At 32.7% G+C, this 17182-nt stretch overlaps 6 protein-coding genes across 10 annotated transcripts; 3 read left to right on the top strand and 3 right to left on the bottom strand.

The window, feature by feature from the left end:
• Positions 1-299: 299 nt before the first annotated feature.
• On the bottom strand, positions 300-2575 carry LOC105210564 (protein RFT1 homolog). 2 transcript variants are annotated; one of them, XM_011181599.3, is made up of 7 exons: positions 2372-2575; positions 2060-2274; positions 1532-1994; positions 1209-1472; positions 756-1138; positions 581-701; positions 300-516 (listed from the first exon to the last, which is right to left on the bottom strand). In XM_011181599.3, the coding sequence occupies exons 1-7, from the start codon at positions 2429-2431 to the stop codon at positions 379-381; spliced, it is 1644 nt and encodes a 547-aa protein (XP_011179901.1). In that variant the 5' UTR covers positions 2432-2575; the 3' UTR covers positions 300-378. The 2 variants fall into 2 exon arrangements, with proteins under 2 accessions (XP_011179901.1, XP_028895098.1); XM_029039265.2 differs by having other exon boundaries at positions 2060-2300; positions 2372-2531.
• A 38-nt stretch (positions 2576-2613) lies between these two features.
• Positions 2614-3994, top strand: LOC105210570 (uncharacterized). 2 transcript variants are annotated; one of them, XM_011181607.3, is made up of 2 exons: positions 2614-3005; positions 3073-3994. In XM_011181607.3, exons 1-2 carry the CDS (start codon positions 2715-2717, stop codon positions 3853-3855), a joined length of 1074 nt encoding a protein of 357 aa, XP_011179909.1. In that variant the 5' UTR covers positions 2614-2714; the 3' UTR covers positions 3856-3994. The 2 variants fall into 2 exon arrangements, with proteins under 2 accessions (XP_011179909.1, XP_011179908.1); XM_011181606.3 differs by having other exon boundaries at positions 2618-3008.
• LOC105210569 (germ cell nuclear acidic protein) lies at positions 3835-9448 on the bottom strand. Of its 2 annotated transcripts, XM_011181604.3 has the most exons (11): positions 9263-9448; positions 9058-9189; positions 7765-8988; positions 7093-7674; positions 6423-7010; positions 6009-6350; positions 5828-5938; positions 5583-5775; positions 4600-4749; positions 4326-4433; positions 3835-4264 (listed from the first exon to the last, which is right to left on the bottom strand). In XM_011181604.3, exons 1-11 carry the CDS (start codon positions 9333-9335, stop codon positions 4015-4017), a joined length of 3753 nt encoding a protein of 1250 aa, XP_011179906.2. In that variant the 5' UTR covers positions 9336-9448; the 3' UTR covers positions 3835-4014. The 2 variants fall into 2 exon arrangements, with proteins under 2 accessions (XP_011179906.2, XP_011179905.2); XM_011181603.3 differs by having other exon boundaries at positions 7765-9189; positions 9263-9447.
• A 107-nt stretch (positions 9449-9555) lies between these two features.
• Positions 9556-11712, top strand: LOC105210568 (WW domain-binding protein 11). Its single transcript, XM_011181602.3, has 6 exons — positions 9556-9747; positions 9820-9945; positions 10002-10099; positions 10163-10447; positions 10508-11382; positions 11452-11712. The coding sequence occupies exons 1-6, from the start codon at positions 9684-9686 to the stop codon at positions 11639-11641; spliced, it is 1638 nt and encodes a 545-aa protein (XP_011179904.2). The 5' UTR covers positions 9556-9683; the 3' UTR covers positions 11642-11712.
• A 294-nt stretch (positions 11713-12006) lies between these two features.
• Positions 12007-14372, top strand: LOC105210566 (uncharacterized). The gene is made up of 4 exons (XM_011181601.3): positions 12007-12738; positions 12816-13102; positions 13256-13478; positions 13548-14372. The coding sequence occupies exons 1-4, from the start codon at positions 12142-12144 to the stop codon at positions 13755-13757; spliced, it is 1317 nt and encodes a 438-aa protein (XP_011179903.1). The 5' UTR covers positions 12007-12141; the 3' UTR covers positions 13758-14372.
• Positions 14373-14758: 386 nt separating this feature from the next.
• LOC105210565 (uncharacterized) lies at positions 14759-17077 on the bottom strand. Of its 2 annotated transcripts, XM_054231728.1 has the most exons (2): positions 16848-17077; positions 14759-16778 (listed from the first exon to the last, which is right to left on the bottom strand). In XM_054231728.1, exons 1-2 carry the CDS (start codon positions 16920-16922, stop codon positions 15012-15014), a joined length of 1842 nt encoding a protein of 613 aa, XP_054087703.1. In that variant the 5' UTR covers positions 16923-17077; the 3' UTR covers positions 14759-15011. The 2 variants fall into 2 exon arrangements, with proteins under 2 accessions (XP_054087703.1, XP_011179902.2); XM_011181600.3 differs by having other exon boundaries at positions 14759-17075.
• Between the last annotated feature and the right edge of the window lie 105 nt (positions 17078-17182).

Below are 17182 nucleotides of genomic sequence, written 5' to 3'. Positions count from 1 at the left end.
CAATGAAAACGATATACGCTAGTTATCGAAACTACTTGGCTTCGCCTGCTTCTTCCTCTTATTCATTATTCACAATAATAACTTACAAACGAATAAAAATAAATGTAACTGGTACTAAATATATATATATATATATATGTTACTAGGTCACCTATCAATATTAATAAAGCGTTTTGATAACAGATAGATATTCAATAATTTCGAACTTATCAAAAACAAGAAGTCACTTTGAAGTCACACTTAAAGATTTTTTAAAATATTACATTATTGTTGTTGTACATTTGAATTTGCAAAAATAAAATTGTCTTTTTTATTCTATTAATTTATTTATAGGGCATTGTGCTATGTTTATATTTAACTCGTTTTTAATAAGTTTTTTTAATCACTTTTAATTCGTTGTCCATATCGCCAACCTAATTTAACCAGCTCTCTGTTTTCAATTGTCCAAACGAGCAGACAACAAGAAACACTTAAAAATCCATACAATAGATGTACTGGAATTGACGTTGGCCAATACTAAAAAGTAATATAAAATATTAATTATTTATTTGTTGTATATATGTACATTTCACGAACTCACCGATGCGTATTTACAAAACAAGCCAGTTATTATAAGCGTGATGATAAACCATTTACCAGGCAACAAACCTTTCAGTGGCATTAATTCTGTTGGCTGATATTGTCGATATATAAAGTGAGTGCTGAAAATGTATAAAACTTAATTAGTTTTCAAATTAGATTTATCTGATGCAAACCTGTAGCATATCCTACAGAACATGTTTATGCAATTGGCGAATATAAACCCAACCGGTCCTAGGAAGCTTGTCAAAATATAAGAGAGTATTAGAAAACTCACGGAGAATATAGCCATTAAGTAATTATATTTGTCGATATCTCTGCTTGTATTCGTTGCAAACATATAACCCTCTGTTATGCCATTAATTGCCAAGAAATAAATAGCCAAACAATGCCACTGTAACAATTTTTCAGGCAATCCACCGGCAACAAAATCAGCACCCCCATAGAGCAGAAGTAATGTATGAGAATAGCTCTGACCAAATGTTAAAGCTAATAATCCAATCGATGTGACTGCTAACGACAAATTATGTAAAACTTTTGCTGCTTGTACAACGCTTTCCTGCAAAGAATTATACAAGCATAATTTTAATGAACTTAAACTTACGACAATTTTTTTTTTTGGAAATTACCCGACTTTGTTTGTACAAAACGACATCACGAGCAATAGTTTGCGTGAAGAAAAAATAACTACTGTCTTCAATAGGTCTAAAAATAAAACGTGCCGCCAAGCTTCCCAAATTATTCACCACGTCATATGTAGCTTGTTCACTAAAATTGAGTACTGGGCTTACAGACATAACATATTTCTCACCTTCCGTTAAGATTTGTTTCAATACGCCCTGCTTAACAAAGCTTAAGGTAAGAATTTGCAGTTCTGTATTGAAGAATTTTCCCTATAATAAGTTACAAGATATTTTGTTAAATATTTCAATAAATATTTCAGCATACTCACCTCATTCTTCATAACTCCAGGGAAAAACTCACTTATTTTTGTGAAGGGGAAGTCTTGCATATCATTACTAGTAGATTTTTTATCAAGTTGTTGTTTTTGTTGATTTAGTCGTCGAATATAGAAGTAGAAAAAGCCGTAATTTCCAAATATAATTGTTGCAGTGCTCATTAACTGCGCTATTGCAAAAGCATTAATCGCGACACTTTTGTCATTTATTACAATCCAGAGAAATACAGCTGAACGGACTAATATATGTAGGGTATTCAAGACAATTCGTACACGAACAAAACAGAAGACTTGTGTTACAAAACTAGGGGCTTCGGCACATAACTCGACAATACAGGATAAAGCCATTGCATAGCAGCCAAATTGGTATTGCAGCTTGTATTGGTCGTCAACAGGTGACAGCAGATGCAACCAAATGTATACGCAAGGAATGCATATTACTATACATGTAGGTGCCCTAAGAAGAGTTGTTTTTATCTATTAACATTTCAATGTTATTAATATTAAAGTTAGTAAACTCACGTAAGCCACATTTGATTTATTAACTGCGCCCATGAGCATTTGTTACGTTGCTGAGTAGTAGCACTCAATCCTGCACGGTTAAAAGCTTCTCTGGATAAAAACAGTAAAGTGCTCTCCAACAGAAGCAAACGTACATTCATAATGCCCAACACATCACGTCCGACATTCCGTACAATAAAAGCATTTATGCCAAAGGTAAGAATACGACATAATACCTTTCGAAGAACAAAACCAGAAAAGGCTTATCAGCCATTATTGACACCAATTACATATTTGTTTATAGCTGTTTTAAATATAGATATATAAACATACCTGGAAAATAATACTAAAAGCTCCGCTAAGGATACTGCTATGGAGCACATTGCGGTCCATTTTTTTCGTTTCTCTTAACTTAATTTGTTATAATGTAATATAAGTTACATTATATTAGGCACCGGGAATAGAAGTAACAATTTCTGGACGCATAAACAAATTTCAGCGCAAAAACACGTCAATGAATTGAACAGCTGATCTTAAGTAAAACATTCACAATAATTCATTTTGATTCTATAGATTGTGATTAGTTTCTTAAGCGAAGAAGAAGAAATACACTTTGTTTATACTCATATGTTGTTTTGGTTTTTTGTTAATAAATTTGGCTTTAAATATTATAAAAATGGTTTATTGTTCTGTACCGGGTTGTGAAAAATTCAATAAAGACCAAATTAAACGATTTATGTTCAGCTTTCCCAAAAGAAAAGATTTATTGGAAAAATGGCTTGAAGCGATACCTAGTTTATCACAGCCTGTTAAAAGTTCTTGGCGAATTTGCCAATATCATTTTAAACCAGAAGATATTTTACAGGCATTCAGTCATACCATTGGCGGAGAAGTCTACCTAATCGAAAGGGAGAGACCGAGACTTAAACCGAATGTAGTACCAACAAGAAATCTACAAATCAACAAAGTAGTTAGTATCAATTTAAATTATTTATCATTTATTAATTAATATTTTATATATTTAATATTTACAGGACACAAACAACGAGCGGGAAGCTAAATCGAAAAAGAATCATATCCCACATGTTTTGAAGCAATCTAAAGATACTGACGCTATAAATAAAAGATGCATTGAAGAAGTAAGCTTGGACGATAACCAAGTTGTCGTACATGAACAGAAATGTAAAAGGTCATGTATACGCAATGTTGTTGAAATTCTAGAAGTTCAACATGAACCAAACATTGAAGATATTTTGCACAAAAACTCGGAATTCCTAGAAGAGGACGCTGAGCAATTTGAAACACAAAGTATAGAAGACACTAATAATGAGTGTAACCAAAATTTGGATATAGATGATGGAACTGATAATCTACAGGATAAAGAAAATATCGTTGTGAAGAATTTAAGTGACAATAAAAACTGTTCCAATCCCATACCAGAGGTAGAATCCTTTGACAACCTCTTTGATAGTGTTTTTGAGGTAGTTTTGCCTTCAACGCTATGGGGAGTTCATCGCTCCCCACATCAAAAGCGTATAATGTTCGTATACATAGATGAAGAGCAATTAAATATACAAAAAATGTTGATAGTGGATGATACCGGTGACCTCAAAATGTATTTAATGACAAGGCTTATACGCGAAGAGCATTGGCCTGTTGACATTTTAACGCCAGAACGTATATCAGATATGCTTGCAGAGTTAGAGTCCATGCAAATATGTCTCGGTGCAAATGTGTCTGAAATATGTGAAGTGCTGCTTACAGATGTTAATAGCGATGAGCAAACAACGCAAAGATTATGCAAAAAGTGCTGTTAAAACTTTATTTATAAGCTTAAAGGCATAGAAATATATTATTTCCGTGAAAGTTCAAAATTATAATAATAACAGGAATATAATTATGTATATGAAACACAAATTTTATGTAAAAATAAACCCACGTTATTATTGTTCAAAATGTTTGTCGACTTACTTATCTTACTCTGGCAGTTTTAAAGCGGCGAATTCAGTACTTAATACTTTCATAACATCAGCATGTTTGAGATCGGGACGTTTGTATCGTTTGTAATTATCCTTCACAAACTTTGCAAAACCCGTGGGCTCACGTACAGGTGTTGACAAAATATTACCGTCTTTATCCTTTTTATTTAAAAATATCTCAATGGCGCCATGACAGAAAGAGCACCTTATATTTTCTACTTTCTTAGATTTTGAATGAGCATGCGATCTGTGGAAAATATGTATGTATTGCTTATATTATTAACAAAAAAAATGTAATTATAACATACTTTGCGGCGCATAAGGTGCATTTGTAAGTGTATTTATATTCGATATCATACTGATGACACACACCGATTTTAGGAATTTCTGGGAAAACCTGATTAGCTTTCAACGCCCTAAAAAGGAAATGAAAATATGAATATGTTCATTGCCATACTATAAAGACATAAGTAACAATTAGTTCTTATTATCTTATTTAAATAATAATTTAAAAGTATTACTTTTTTATGTTTTGTTATGTTAAGTTGTAGTAAAATTTTATGTGAGAAACTTTATAAATACCATTGTTTCCAAGTACTCCCATGTCCACCTTCACCATTAAATATCCATGTAGCAGCATGACATAATTCATGTATTAATGTACACCGCAAACGATCAGCACTAGTCAGAACTTTCTCACTCAACTCTATTACACTTGTCCGCGTGCCCAGTCTGCAAAATGTAAAAAAAAAATAGATACATTTATAAAAAAAAATAAAAAAAAATAAAAAAAATTAAAAATATAATTAAAAAACATTAAACAATTATATATGAAAAAATAATTTAAAAAACTATATATAAAAAAATAATTAAAAAAAAATAATTAAAAAAAAATATATATAAAAAAAATTATATTAAAAAAAAGAATTAAAAATAATTAAAAAAATATATATATAAAAAAAATTATATTAAAAAAAAGAATTAAAAGTAATTAAAAAATTATATTTGAAAAAATAATTTAAAAAATTATATATTAAAAAATAATTCAAAAAAATATATAAAAAAAATAATTTAAAAAATTATATATAAAATATTAATTTAAAAAATTATATATAAAATATTAATTTAAAAAAATATATACAAAAATTATAAAAAATTATATTAAAAAAATAATTAAAAAATATATATAAAAAAATAATTAAAAAACTATATGAAAAAATTATATAAGATATATAAAAAAATTTGAAATATATAAAAAAAATAATTAAAAAGTTATATAAAAAGCATGTTAAAATAGTATATAATTAAAAAAAAAATATATAAAGAAACATATTTATATAAATACACATTTACATACAAATCTACTCATTTTTCGAGAAAGTTAATAGCTAAGTTCTCTCAGTTTAAATTACTGAGAGTTCAGTATGAGCAATCATAATTTTTTTTATATAGTATTTCTTAAGTTAATCATTGGCATTTTTAAAACTTAACAAATTTTGCGGACACATAAAATTATATAAATTTCATATATAATTCAATAGCTTATACTTATCTAAGCTACATACTTTTTCTTATTTAAACACCTTCCAGCTGTATTGCACAGTTTCTTGTTCCATTGAAGTGGCACATCTAGTTTGTTTTGAAATAATTTCTCATTGTAGAGTCCGTAAAGCAACTTCGCCAGTTCTTCCTTCTTAGTGCGATAATTTTCGCGGTAGCATAACGCTTCTGGATCACAAAGGGATTTCGCCACACAGACTAAAAATGGATGTAAAAATATGTTTTCCAACAAGCAAATTGAAGTATTTACCATCAAGCGATTTAAGGAAGCCGTATTTGTTTTTAAGTGTCGGGAATATTTGTTCTGGCAGCTTGTTCTTCTCCCGCAATATTTTTGCTGGTTTTGTTTGATGCGGAGTGTCTGGATGTATAACAAAAATATTGAATTTACGAACAAATTTTAACAATAAGTACTAAATTTGTAGAATTACCCATCGACTTGGTCGGAGTCATATTGAAAACAGGTTGTCCGCGTTTTATTGCTTCTAAATGTTTATTAAATATTGCAAAGCCACCCGAACCATCTTTAATATTTACTCTTTCCATATCCTGCGTAAGTTTTTCGTCCTCAGTTGTTTGAGCACGTCTAACAGGAGTTCGCGGTTGCACACCACCTTCAGCAATAGTTAAGTCTACGTCTTCTTCTCCGAAATTCGCAGTGAATAACTTTCGTTTTGATTTCGTATTAGTTGTAGGCGTAGCTGGTATTTTGGCTTTATCGATAGCCTTGCATGTCCTCAAAATATCTTCCAAATGGGTGTTAAAATTCGCATCTTTTGCCAATGGAGAGAAAATAAAAGCTTTTCAGAAAATTTCATATAATTATGTTGCATGTTTGATATTACCATTATTGGCCAAAGGAGAATTCATTGCGCCTTCATGTATAGTTACTTCCTCTTTGGATAAATCTAAGTAAATTATATCATCCTTATTCTTCGCTTTCGCTCGACGTCTCCTTGTAGTATCAGCCGGTCTTTTGCTTTTAGGAGACGTCTTATTTGTTTGTTTTGTTCCGCGTCCTTTGACACCTTTTTTGGGTTGTGGAATTTCATAGTCACTATCTTCATTTTCATCAGATGGTGGGCTCCATTCATCAGATTTATTTTCAATATTATCATTAGGTGAATCTTCGTTAGTCTGCGTCTTATCTAATGTTTCGTCGTCAGAAGCATTATCACCTGACGTATCACTATCGTTGTCGACCAGTTGACGCCAACGTTCCGCTGCCACAATATTCTGTTGTCGTTTTGTTGAAATTTTTTTTTTTACTTCGGTTCTTGGTAATTTAAAGGCTTGCTCCTTTTGTACTTTTTGTTGTCTATTGCAACGCGATTCGCTATGAAAGTTAACTTCTGATGCAGTTTGATCCTTATGTAGATTAGGAGTCATAAAGCGAGTAGAGTCCAAGTTCGTTTGAACTATATCTCGGCGAACTATAAAATAAAAATTATTATTTAGCTAAATTAAATTTTTTTGTTTTTTTTGTGATACTATAATATTTGATCGCTCACGTACAAATTGAAAAATCATCAAGCGCGCTTTCCGCTACACTTTGATCCAACTTCTTTCCAACACTAGTGTTGACCGTATTTGGTGATTTTGATTTTCTTTCTTGAAATGAAGACACTTTGTCAGTTGATTTTGGTGATTGGGTAGAGTCTGTATTTTTTGGCGTACGACTGGTACGTTTCAGGGTGCGTATTACATCCGGTGTTTTCCATGCTTTACCGTATACTTGATTAAGAAGTCTTTCAGCATGAGTTAGAAAATTCACATCCAGTTCGCCCTCATCAGAATTTTCTTCATTATTATTATTACTTGCAATGGAGTCGTCTGGGTTTGCCCTACCTCTATGTTGCTTTTGCTCATTGCATGGTGTGTTAAATACTTCATTATTTGAAGCCAGGGAGTTTGGTGTTATACTTTTATAATTTTCATTAACTCTATTACTTTCTTCTGCACTACTGCTTTCATTATTAGCACTGTCATCTTCCAGGCTATCCAATTGTGAAATTGAGATTTTTATATTAATCTTAGCAGAAATATTTATATTACCGATACTTATTTGCGGTGGTAAAGATTGGTTACTCTCAGCGTCTAGAAATTTTAAATTCAATACATATAATATATATCTAATATAAATAAATATTGTTAATATTGTTAATATCTAACACGATTTACACATACCAGATTGATTAGAATTGTTGGTAACTATTTCTTCGCTGCTACAATTGCTATTGTTAACTGAAGGACTGTTTAAATCTTCACTGGACGTCTCTGATATAATAACAGAATCTTCGGGCAAATCCATCTTACTTGCATTCGAAATGTAACTTTTTTCACTACATACTATTGAATTGTTTATCTCCTCTTGGGAAGTAGATGAATTTATTTGAGTTTCCTCTTCAGCTAATCGTCTGGGATCGCCTTTAATGTTTCTCTTGCTTTCATCATTAAGAATTTCATCAAATGAAAAATCTTCTGTTTTAATTTTGCTCATTGATAGAGTGTCTTTTACCACAACTGAGTCTATTTGAACACTTGGTTCACGATCTATGCTCTGAATTCTGATATGGTCATTTTCAACTAAGAGGTCTGTTGCAATGGAAGTCATGGATTCTGTGGCCGCATATGCCAAACCACCAGAAATTTGATGTGCATTATTTGTTTTAATATGCTTTTTCGGACTGATTACATCAGTATGTCCTAAAACGGTAAAATCATCTTCCTTCAATTCTGGATTTGCTTCCAATTCCCTACGCTGCTGCGAAACATCGCGCAAAAATGCTTCCATCCGGTCTGCTTTTTCATTACTAAATGTATTTGGGATGAAAGCATTCGCTGATTGGCCACTTTCAGGTATATCAGATGTCATTAAATTGAAATCCATCAATTCAGAAGCATTGCTATCAGTTATTGTTATGGCACTGCAACTGTCGTCAGTTGATAATAAAGATATACAACCAGATTGGGACAATTCAGAATTTGCAGCTAATTGGTTTTTATCTCCGGAATTAATATTGCATGTCTGCAGCCTACGATGTTCAAAGTCACAGCTCATTCGTTGACTCTCCGTAGAAACCAATAAAGTAGTTTCTTTAATCATTTCATTGTTAATGTCTTTAAGATGTTCCGCACTCACAGCCATTTTTGACACCTCTTTTGTCAGTGTTGTTATATCATATTCCGGTAAATACTCGGAAGTTGTGTCATTATATTCACTTACATGCAATGGCTGCATATCATCAGTATTCTCACAATCTTCAATTGCTTTACTTCCACTGCTATCACTACGCAACAGGGGATTTACATAGTGTGGAATATCAGAAAGTGTGGAAGCTACTTCAATATTTCCATTTAAATAACCGCAATCGGTACGATTATCATTTTGATCGTCCATCGGAGAAAAGTCTGTTAAATTGGACAATGTGGTTGCAGAAGATATATGTTTATGAACAGATATAGTTTCAGTTTCAGTACACTTTTCTGTTGCATTATCCATGGTTTCTAAGAGATTGCGACTAACACGTTTTATTGGCCCCCTATCCCCTTCAATGCATTCCAATATGTCCTGTTGTTTCTTTTTATTTGACAAAGTAAGCTTCGCGAATCCTAAAAATGGAAACATTCAGTAAAGATTTATGTAAATACGAACAGTACACAAACAAACTTAATCAAAACGTACTATCTCTTATAGGCACATTGATTTTAGTGGGATCAACACAGGTTATGAGTTTATATTTTGGTTCGCCGTCCATTTAGATAACAAAATTGCAGGTATTAATGTCCAATAGAATCACAGAACACAAAACAAATTCAAATACAAAGCGTTGATGGAAAACAGTTCTTGTTCTTCTTTTACAGAGTCGTATTCTTTATCATTTATCGATATTTAAAAGGAAAAGCGAAATGACTTTTTAATATATTTCACATTCAGTCCAAGAATGTGGTAGCACAATATATCGATTAATTTTGTCAATATTTTCATTTCGTTTGACAGCAAACTTTGCTTAGCAAAGTACTCCGGTATAAAAATTATATTCGTATTATTATTATTGTTCCAAATTAACATTTATATACGGAAAATACAAATTTGAATAGGAATCATGGGACGACGTTCTATTAATACCACTAAAAGTGGAAAATATATGAATCCCACTGATCAAGCAAGTACGTATTCCTTCTTACAATTTTACCCTACCTCAATGCTGTCTTGTACATGTTTTCTAAAATTGTTTTCAGGAAAGGAAGCTCGTAAAAAAGAGCTGAAGAAAAACAAACGACAGAGACAAATGGTCCGGGCCGCTGTTCTAAAAAATAAGGACCCGGGACAAATATTGGAAGAAATGGAAAAAATAGATGAAATGGGTTTGTAATCTGTAAAGACTTTATTTGAAGTGCTTTAATAAGATATTATATTATAGAATATAATGTATTACAACCTTCACCGTTAAATGAAAAGGTTCTTCGGGATAAAAGGAAGAAGTTAAAGGAAACCTTCGACCGTGTGATGCGCCTCTATGTGAGTAATCATTCAATTTTACATTAAAAAAAAACACAATTTACATCTAAGAAATTATTACAGCACAATGATGAACCGGAGCATTGGGCAGAATTAAAACGCAAAGAAGTGGAGTATGAAAAGAAACGACTCAAAAAGCAGCAATATTATGAAAGTGTAAAGCATGCACAAAGTGTACAAATTGACGAAATCCCTCTACCAACTTCAACACAAGGTCCAAATGCTGGTTCCACAGGTACTGTGGCATTTCACGTTACAAACAGATTACCACCACCTCCTACCTCACTGTCTTTGCCACCATTTGCTCCTGGGGCGCCACCTGGTATTTTAAAAAAACCAAATGAAACAGTATGTAACTTTTATTTAATTCAAATCGTAATTATGAATTAATAATTAATTCTTGTCTAGACTGCAAAACCAACTGACAAAACCAATGATACCAAAAAGAAAGAGCTTTTAGGTGTACCGCCTGGACCGCCACCTAATCTTCTCGAAATGAATGATTTAGACACAGATGTCGAAGATGATGAAGTCGATGTGAAAGAATATAATCCAAAATTAAAAGCCACAAAGGGAAAATCCTTAAGTAAGCCGAATTCTTTGCAGCAACGAATGTTAGCCATCTCAGGTCAAAACATTGATGAATTTATGAAGGAAATGGAAAATGTACACAAGAAAAAAGAAAAAGAGCGTGAGGCAGCTATGCGTGGTGATGAGGCCTCGTCGTCGGATGAAGACGAAAAGCCTAACAAATTGGGAAAGTCTGACGATGATGATAGTGCACCTGCTAGTAGTCGTAGTTCAGATGATTCTGACAGTGGCGATGCAAGTGAAGATGCTATACAATCGCCTAAAAAAAAAAGAAAGGAAACTAGTAGTCCACCAAATGTACCAATTTCTGCTGCTGCAATTCATTCATCTGCGACTGTTCCTGTCACAATACCTTTGCCACCCGTGCCCCCACATGTTGGACCGCATCTCTCTGTTCCAGCTCCACCCATGCCTCCTGTGGCCGGTTTGGCACCATCAATGATATTAAGACCTCCACCTCTACGTCCACCTGGAGCTCTGCATAACTTTGGTATGCGTATGCCACCAGGTCCACCACCTGGCCCAAGATTACATGGCATGGGTGGTATGCCACCTAGAATGGGGATACGCATGCCTCCTGGACCGCCTCCTGGTATGCCACCACGGATGGCTCATCATCATAAAAATCAACAACAACCGCATAAGGATCAAAGTAAAGGTGTAACTACCATAACAGCCAAACCACAGATTAGGTAAATTTTCAATTATATATGTAATAAAATAATTCATGAAAGTTTGCTTATAAAATATTTAATTTTCAGAAATTTGAGTGCAGATGTTACACGTTTCGTACCATCAACTTTACGCATAAAGAGGGAGGAAACACGAAAACCTGGTACGCGGACCAAAATGGTTCAAGAACCAAGCATTCAAACTGCGGAAGCAAATAAAGCGGCCACAAAGGACGATGCCTATATGCAATTCATGAACGAAATGCAAGGGTTATTGTAATTACACATACACACTGTGTGTATAACTTATAAACAAATATAAATTTGAAAAATATAAATTTTAGTTGATTTGATATGATAATTGTATTTCATTAGTTGAATAGTCAAATTGATACACCCTTTACGACAATTAGTGGTATCCCTAAATATGACATAACTTCACCACGGCAAGAGGGTTGCCAAATCAATTAACACGTGTAAATATGTGTTTAAACCCATTTTTTCGCATTTTTTCACAAATTGCAACAATAGAAACATCATCATGAACTCTAATATAATTAACATTATTTATTCTCTTTTGCATGTATATACGTATGTACATATATATAATTTGTTTAATTTTTTTCACCATTTATTTTTGTTTTCATAATCACATCCGTGGTGAGTTTGAAGAGGAAAATTGACATTAGGAATATATTTATGGAAATTTAGTTTCATCTTTATTGGTATTTGCTAGGATTAAATTTTTTTGACGAGAATCCGCATTGTAAAAATAAGGACATGATGCGGTTGGTTGTCTATTTGGCAATCGTGGCTCTTTGCTGGCAATTTGAATTGACTAGCTCACGCACGTCCACTTTATGGAAATTAAATACAGATAGTGGCAAAATAACAGGACACATTTCCGATACTCGAGGCAAGGCTGATAATACAATGCTCGAGGAGTTTAACATACCATTGTTTGACGCTAACGCCGATGTCTACGCACAGGACGAAGTATTTTATATCATTGCTTCTACTTTGTCACTGGGTACAAGTACAGGGGTCACAACAGCTATTACTGATCCGGACCACAAGGAGGGAAAGAGTGCATCCTATGGATGGGTCCGTGAATCTCCGGAGAATTCTATAGAATCATTGACGACATTATCAAAACGTTGCAATGAAAGTAATGCTGAAAAGCAGGGAACTGTCGGTGCTGATGTAGGAAAAAAGTCTGCATCAAGTGGAAGTGGCGGAATACCAACTGTAACTAATGTTGATACTGCTTTGGTAGCTGATGAATCTTTGGATTGCAAACCGGTGAATTTTACATACTACGATTACCTAATTGGAGTGGGACAAAGATTCAATCATCCCAAGATACCAGAGCCAGAGGTAACTTATGTTATATTTTTCATTTACACATACGGAATTTGCATTAATTATATGTATATTGTAAATCTTTAATTTAGGTGGCATACCTTTTTCTGAAAATTAAAGATGAGAACTCTTTTAAAAATTTCGATATAAGTGCTTTGGAAAGGCGCCTTAAGAGAACAAAGCGTGAGAAGCCCAGATCCGTACAACTTTATAATCAAATTGGAAACTACTGGCGTATTGTGGGCGATGCACGACAAGCTATTGAATGCTTTAGACGCGCTCTAGCAATGTCTCCAACAAATGCCGAAGTTCTCTTGAATTTGGCGCGTGTACTTTACAATCTACAATACCTTGACGATGCTATACACTTGACACGAAGGTAGGGGCAAAGATGTATGCTAACGATTTAACCAATAAATATCGTACATTGTGTCTCTTATTTCGTGAATTTGTTTGTAAAAAAAATTTTTAAACTACAACTAGAAGATGTAAGCAAACTATCTAAAATTGTTTGTTTATCCAAATTATATAGGTCTTTGGAAATGCAACCACCTGGTCGGTCTGCTTGGCAGCAATACTTCACACTTGGCGAAATTTTCAAAGCTTACGGACATTTCCAAGAATCAATTTTGCATTTACGACATGCGCTTGAACTTTATCCTCAGCACGAGCCCATACTGAAAGCCCTGCGAGATGTGGAAAATAATCCCTCCTCAACATTGCATGTGTACACAGTTGTTATAATAGTTGCCTTGGTAAGTGAGATATTTTTCCCTCCTGCTTACATATGTTAAAAAATATGTTTTTTTTTTATTATTTTTTAGGTCGTTGCTGTTTTTATTGTAATCATAACATCGTCTAACAACAGTGATAAATACAATGGTTTAAATGGCGGTCACACTCAAAGTGAATATGAACCCAAAACTCAACGACATTTCAACCGTGCCATGGCTATGCGCTCACTCAAGGGATTTTCTTCTTCCTCAACTTTCACAGGTTCATCATCACGTAACCTTAGACATAGAAAAAATTGAACCTCCAAAAGCAGATGATGCAAAAGTGGATAATTTACCACAAGTACATAGTATCTACGTCCACGCCCATGCTTAAACAAAAAATTGCTTAAATGGCACAATTGCTTATACACATGTACACGTTAACACACAAATTCACACGAAAATACAAATCAGGAATACCGTTGGATAAGAGGAAACGATGGGCTTAACGATATATCGGGGGAATTGATAGATCGATTTTACGAAATGCCAAAAATGCACGGATCTCATGAAGATAAGCGACCCACTTACTTAGTTAATATGTTTTATGTTGATTTACGACCTAAACTACATTCGGTTTAAGGAAAGTATATTTGAAAATTATCACATTACTTTTATTTTTAAAAATTTACAAGTTTTATGCATAATGCAGTAAGCCAAATTAACTTGTCATAAAATTAAGATATTTTGTTCCTTCTGTTCATACAATATTTATTTAAATACGAATATTATGTATGCACTCAGATATATATGTGAGCCATTTGTACTTACATTTATGTCGTTAATTTTAAGATTTTTTTTTTCGTTTTTTGTGAGAAATTCTTTAAATTTCTGTGATAACTCTGAAACATTAAATTCGTTATTCTTACTTTGGATGATCTTGTTTTAAATTAATTTTTGCGTTAATATAATGTTATCATAAATCACAATTTTTTTAAGTAACAAAAAACCAAAGCATTTTTAGAATAAAGCAAAACAACACGGCCATTAAATTCTCTATTATTTGATTATCCTTAATTTATTCAGCTACACTTAGAGCTAGAAATAGTTTATGTAAAACTACGCAATTATTATTTATTTGATATTTGAATATCTACTTTTATATTTCATTTTGAAATAACTTGTTTGCCATGAAAATGTGTTTGTATGTATATTTTTTAAGACCTCTCAATGAATACTATGTCACTTGGGTAGTAAAACGGCATTTGATATATCGAGTTCATACAAAGAAAGTTCAATAATCGTGTATTCGTAAGACATAAGGATTATTTAATTTATTTAAAACAAATACTGCTAAACCTGTTTAGCAGAATTACAATTGAATATACAAATAATAAATAATTTTCTGAAACTAAAAAAAAAACCGATTATTTATGATTAATTAGACGTTTTTTTGCATATGGGGAAATTTGTAACCATCTAATGCGTATAACAGTTCTTTGGATTTATGTATAACGTAGTAAAAACTGTTTCGATTTTTTTACTTTTCTTATATGGGTAAATTTAAATACTTTAAACATTCATTAAACTATCTGTGCGTACTTGCTTTTTCAACAATTCACCGACAATTATTTTCCTACTGCCACCATCAATGCACTCATTTATTCGTCGCAATACCTCCAATTCACTGACGATTCCATTTTTAATATTAACCAAAGATGCATCAGTTGATTCATTTTTGTTATCATTAAAATAATCTATAGTCTTTATGTTGCAGTTGAGCACAGTAAGCTCATTCAGTAATAGCTTTAGGCAATTGAAAGTATTTTCCTTATTGTGGAAATAAACTTTCCATATTTGATTATTATCTTCACTTTCACCGGCTTGGGATATTTTCAAAGCCATTGATCCAAACCATAATGACGTGCAAACCTTATTAAAATATATACACGAAATGAAGTGTTTTTGGCTTAGTAAATCTTCAGCAACTCCACGCTCATTAGGATTATCATCGTTTGTTGCAAATTGATTATGATTTGGGTTTCTCTTGAGTGTATCAAAATTGAACTTCTTCGCAATCAGTTGCTCAAATATAAAAGCATCCTTAACTGATTCGAATTGGATACGAAGTGTAGACTCTTTGTTAACCATTGCAGTTGCCAGAAAGTCCTGATGAAACGTTGTAGTTTCAAAAGAAAGTTTGTATTTTTGTTGGTTCATAATTATGTTGGAAATATTTAAGTTCCTCAAGAAAATATGTTGTTCATAAATTTCAGTTTTTCTCAGTTGATCTTTATTACGTGGTGGCTCCTTTTCTACTTCGAAGTATAATAGTAAGGGACACTCTTCCAGTAACAGTAGTTCAGACATTTTTATGGCTATTAAAAGAACAGCAAAAGATGAGGGCAGCACTTGATTCGTCTCACATTTCGACCACATTGTTGGTGTAGTTTGTAAATCCTGATCTTCGGTTTGAAAGAAAGATTCCAAGGTTTCTAAATTTTCAAATTTTAGATTCAATTGGTATATACGATATTTGTATATAATATTGTCTGCAAGTGAGTCCTTCATCTTAAAGATCGGTTTTAGATTTTTGGTTACTATCATGCTATTTGTGGAACAATTGTTGACCAGTGCTACACCAAGAACAACTACATTATTCGTTACGATCCTTAACCAAATGTCACCACAACGTGAAATCATCGGTTTTTCTTCCAACTGATCACTACGGATATAGTTGCAACCAAATTTTTGCAAATCACGCAAGATGTCAAATTCTTTTTGAGTGGTTGATTTGTATAACTGTAGTTCCGCCTTGGCACATCGCACCCGTTCCATGAGTTGCTTTAAGTTTCTCCTATCATTACTACCGTTGCCATTGCTAAGAGAACTATTCACACTTTCACATTTTTGAAAATTGGTATGTGTTATATTACCATTTTCAAATTTTAATTCTAGTAAAGCTTCGAATTTTTCCTTGCCATGAATGATGCGATACTTATGAACACCTTCGAACTGGGTAATAAGCACGAAGTCGGGCAAAGCAATAGCCAGAAATTTATCCCAAAACTGTATTAATAAATACACCTTGTGAATTTCAAAATTTCTATAAACAAACTTTCCAAATGATATTTTAAGATCAGTTGAGATGTGCTCCTCAGGGAATGTCGAGGTCTGCTGTTCGGAGGTTTCCGATAGGCTAATGCTAACTAATGGATCTTCGATGCGAGTATTAACAAACTTAAACCACTTACTTTTTGGACCTTTATAGTCATACACATTTTGAGAAACATTTTTTAAACAAGTTTCCGACAAATCTATGCTGTTGACAAGTTGTTTCTGGTAAAATAGATAACATTTCAAATCGCGCGCCAGAACCACTAAACTTTGTTTGCAGTTTAACCATACCATATCACAAAATACAAGATCCTCACCAAGGAAATCGGGAACTTCATTTTGTATAAGTTTTTCTGGTAAAGTCATGAATGAATGATTATTTACGAAATTTAACTTTTATTTGCCTCTTAATTTGATTGATTGTGATTTGAACTCAAAATAGTTTTCTTTAATGTAATTCTATTGATTTTGATTAGTTAAACAAATCAGAAGATAACAGATCTGATCACAATGGCACTCCATCAAAATTTGATACCATTCATAATTAGAATTGAAATTAAAAAAAAAATCACAAAGCAATAGTTGCTGAATATAATTTGATTTTCTATATAACACATATTTACATT

This window comes from Zeugodacus cucurbitae, chromosome 5 (assembly GCF_028554725.1).
Source record: "Zeugodacus cucurbitae isolate PBARC_wt_2022May chromosome 5, idZeuCucr1.2, whole genome shotgun sequence".
Lineage (NCBI taxonomy): Eukaryota > Metazoa > Arthropoda > Insecta > Diptera > Tephritidae > Zeugodacus > Zeugodacus cucurbitae.
The sequence above is the reverse complement of the archived record's forward strand: the minus strand, read 5'-3'. Positions and strand labels throughout refer to the sequence as shown.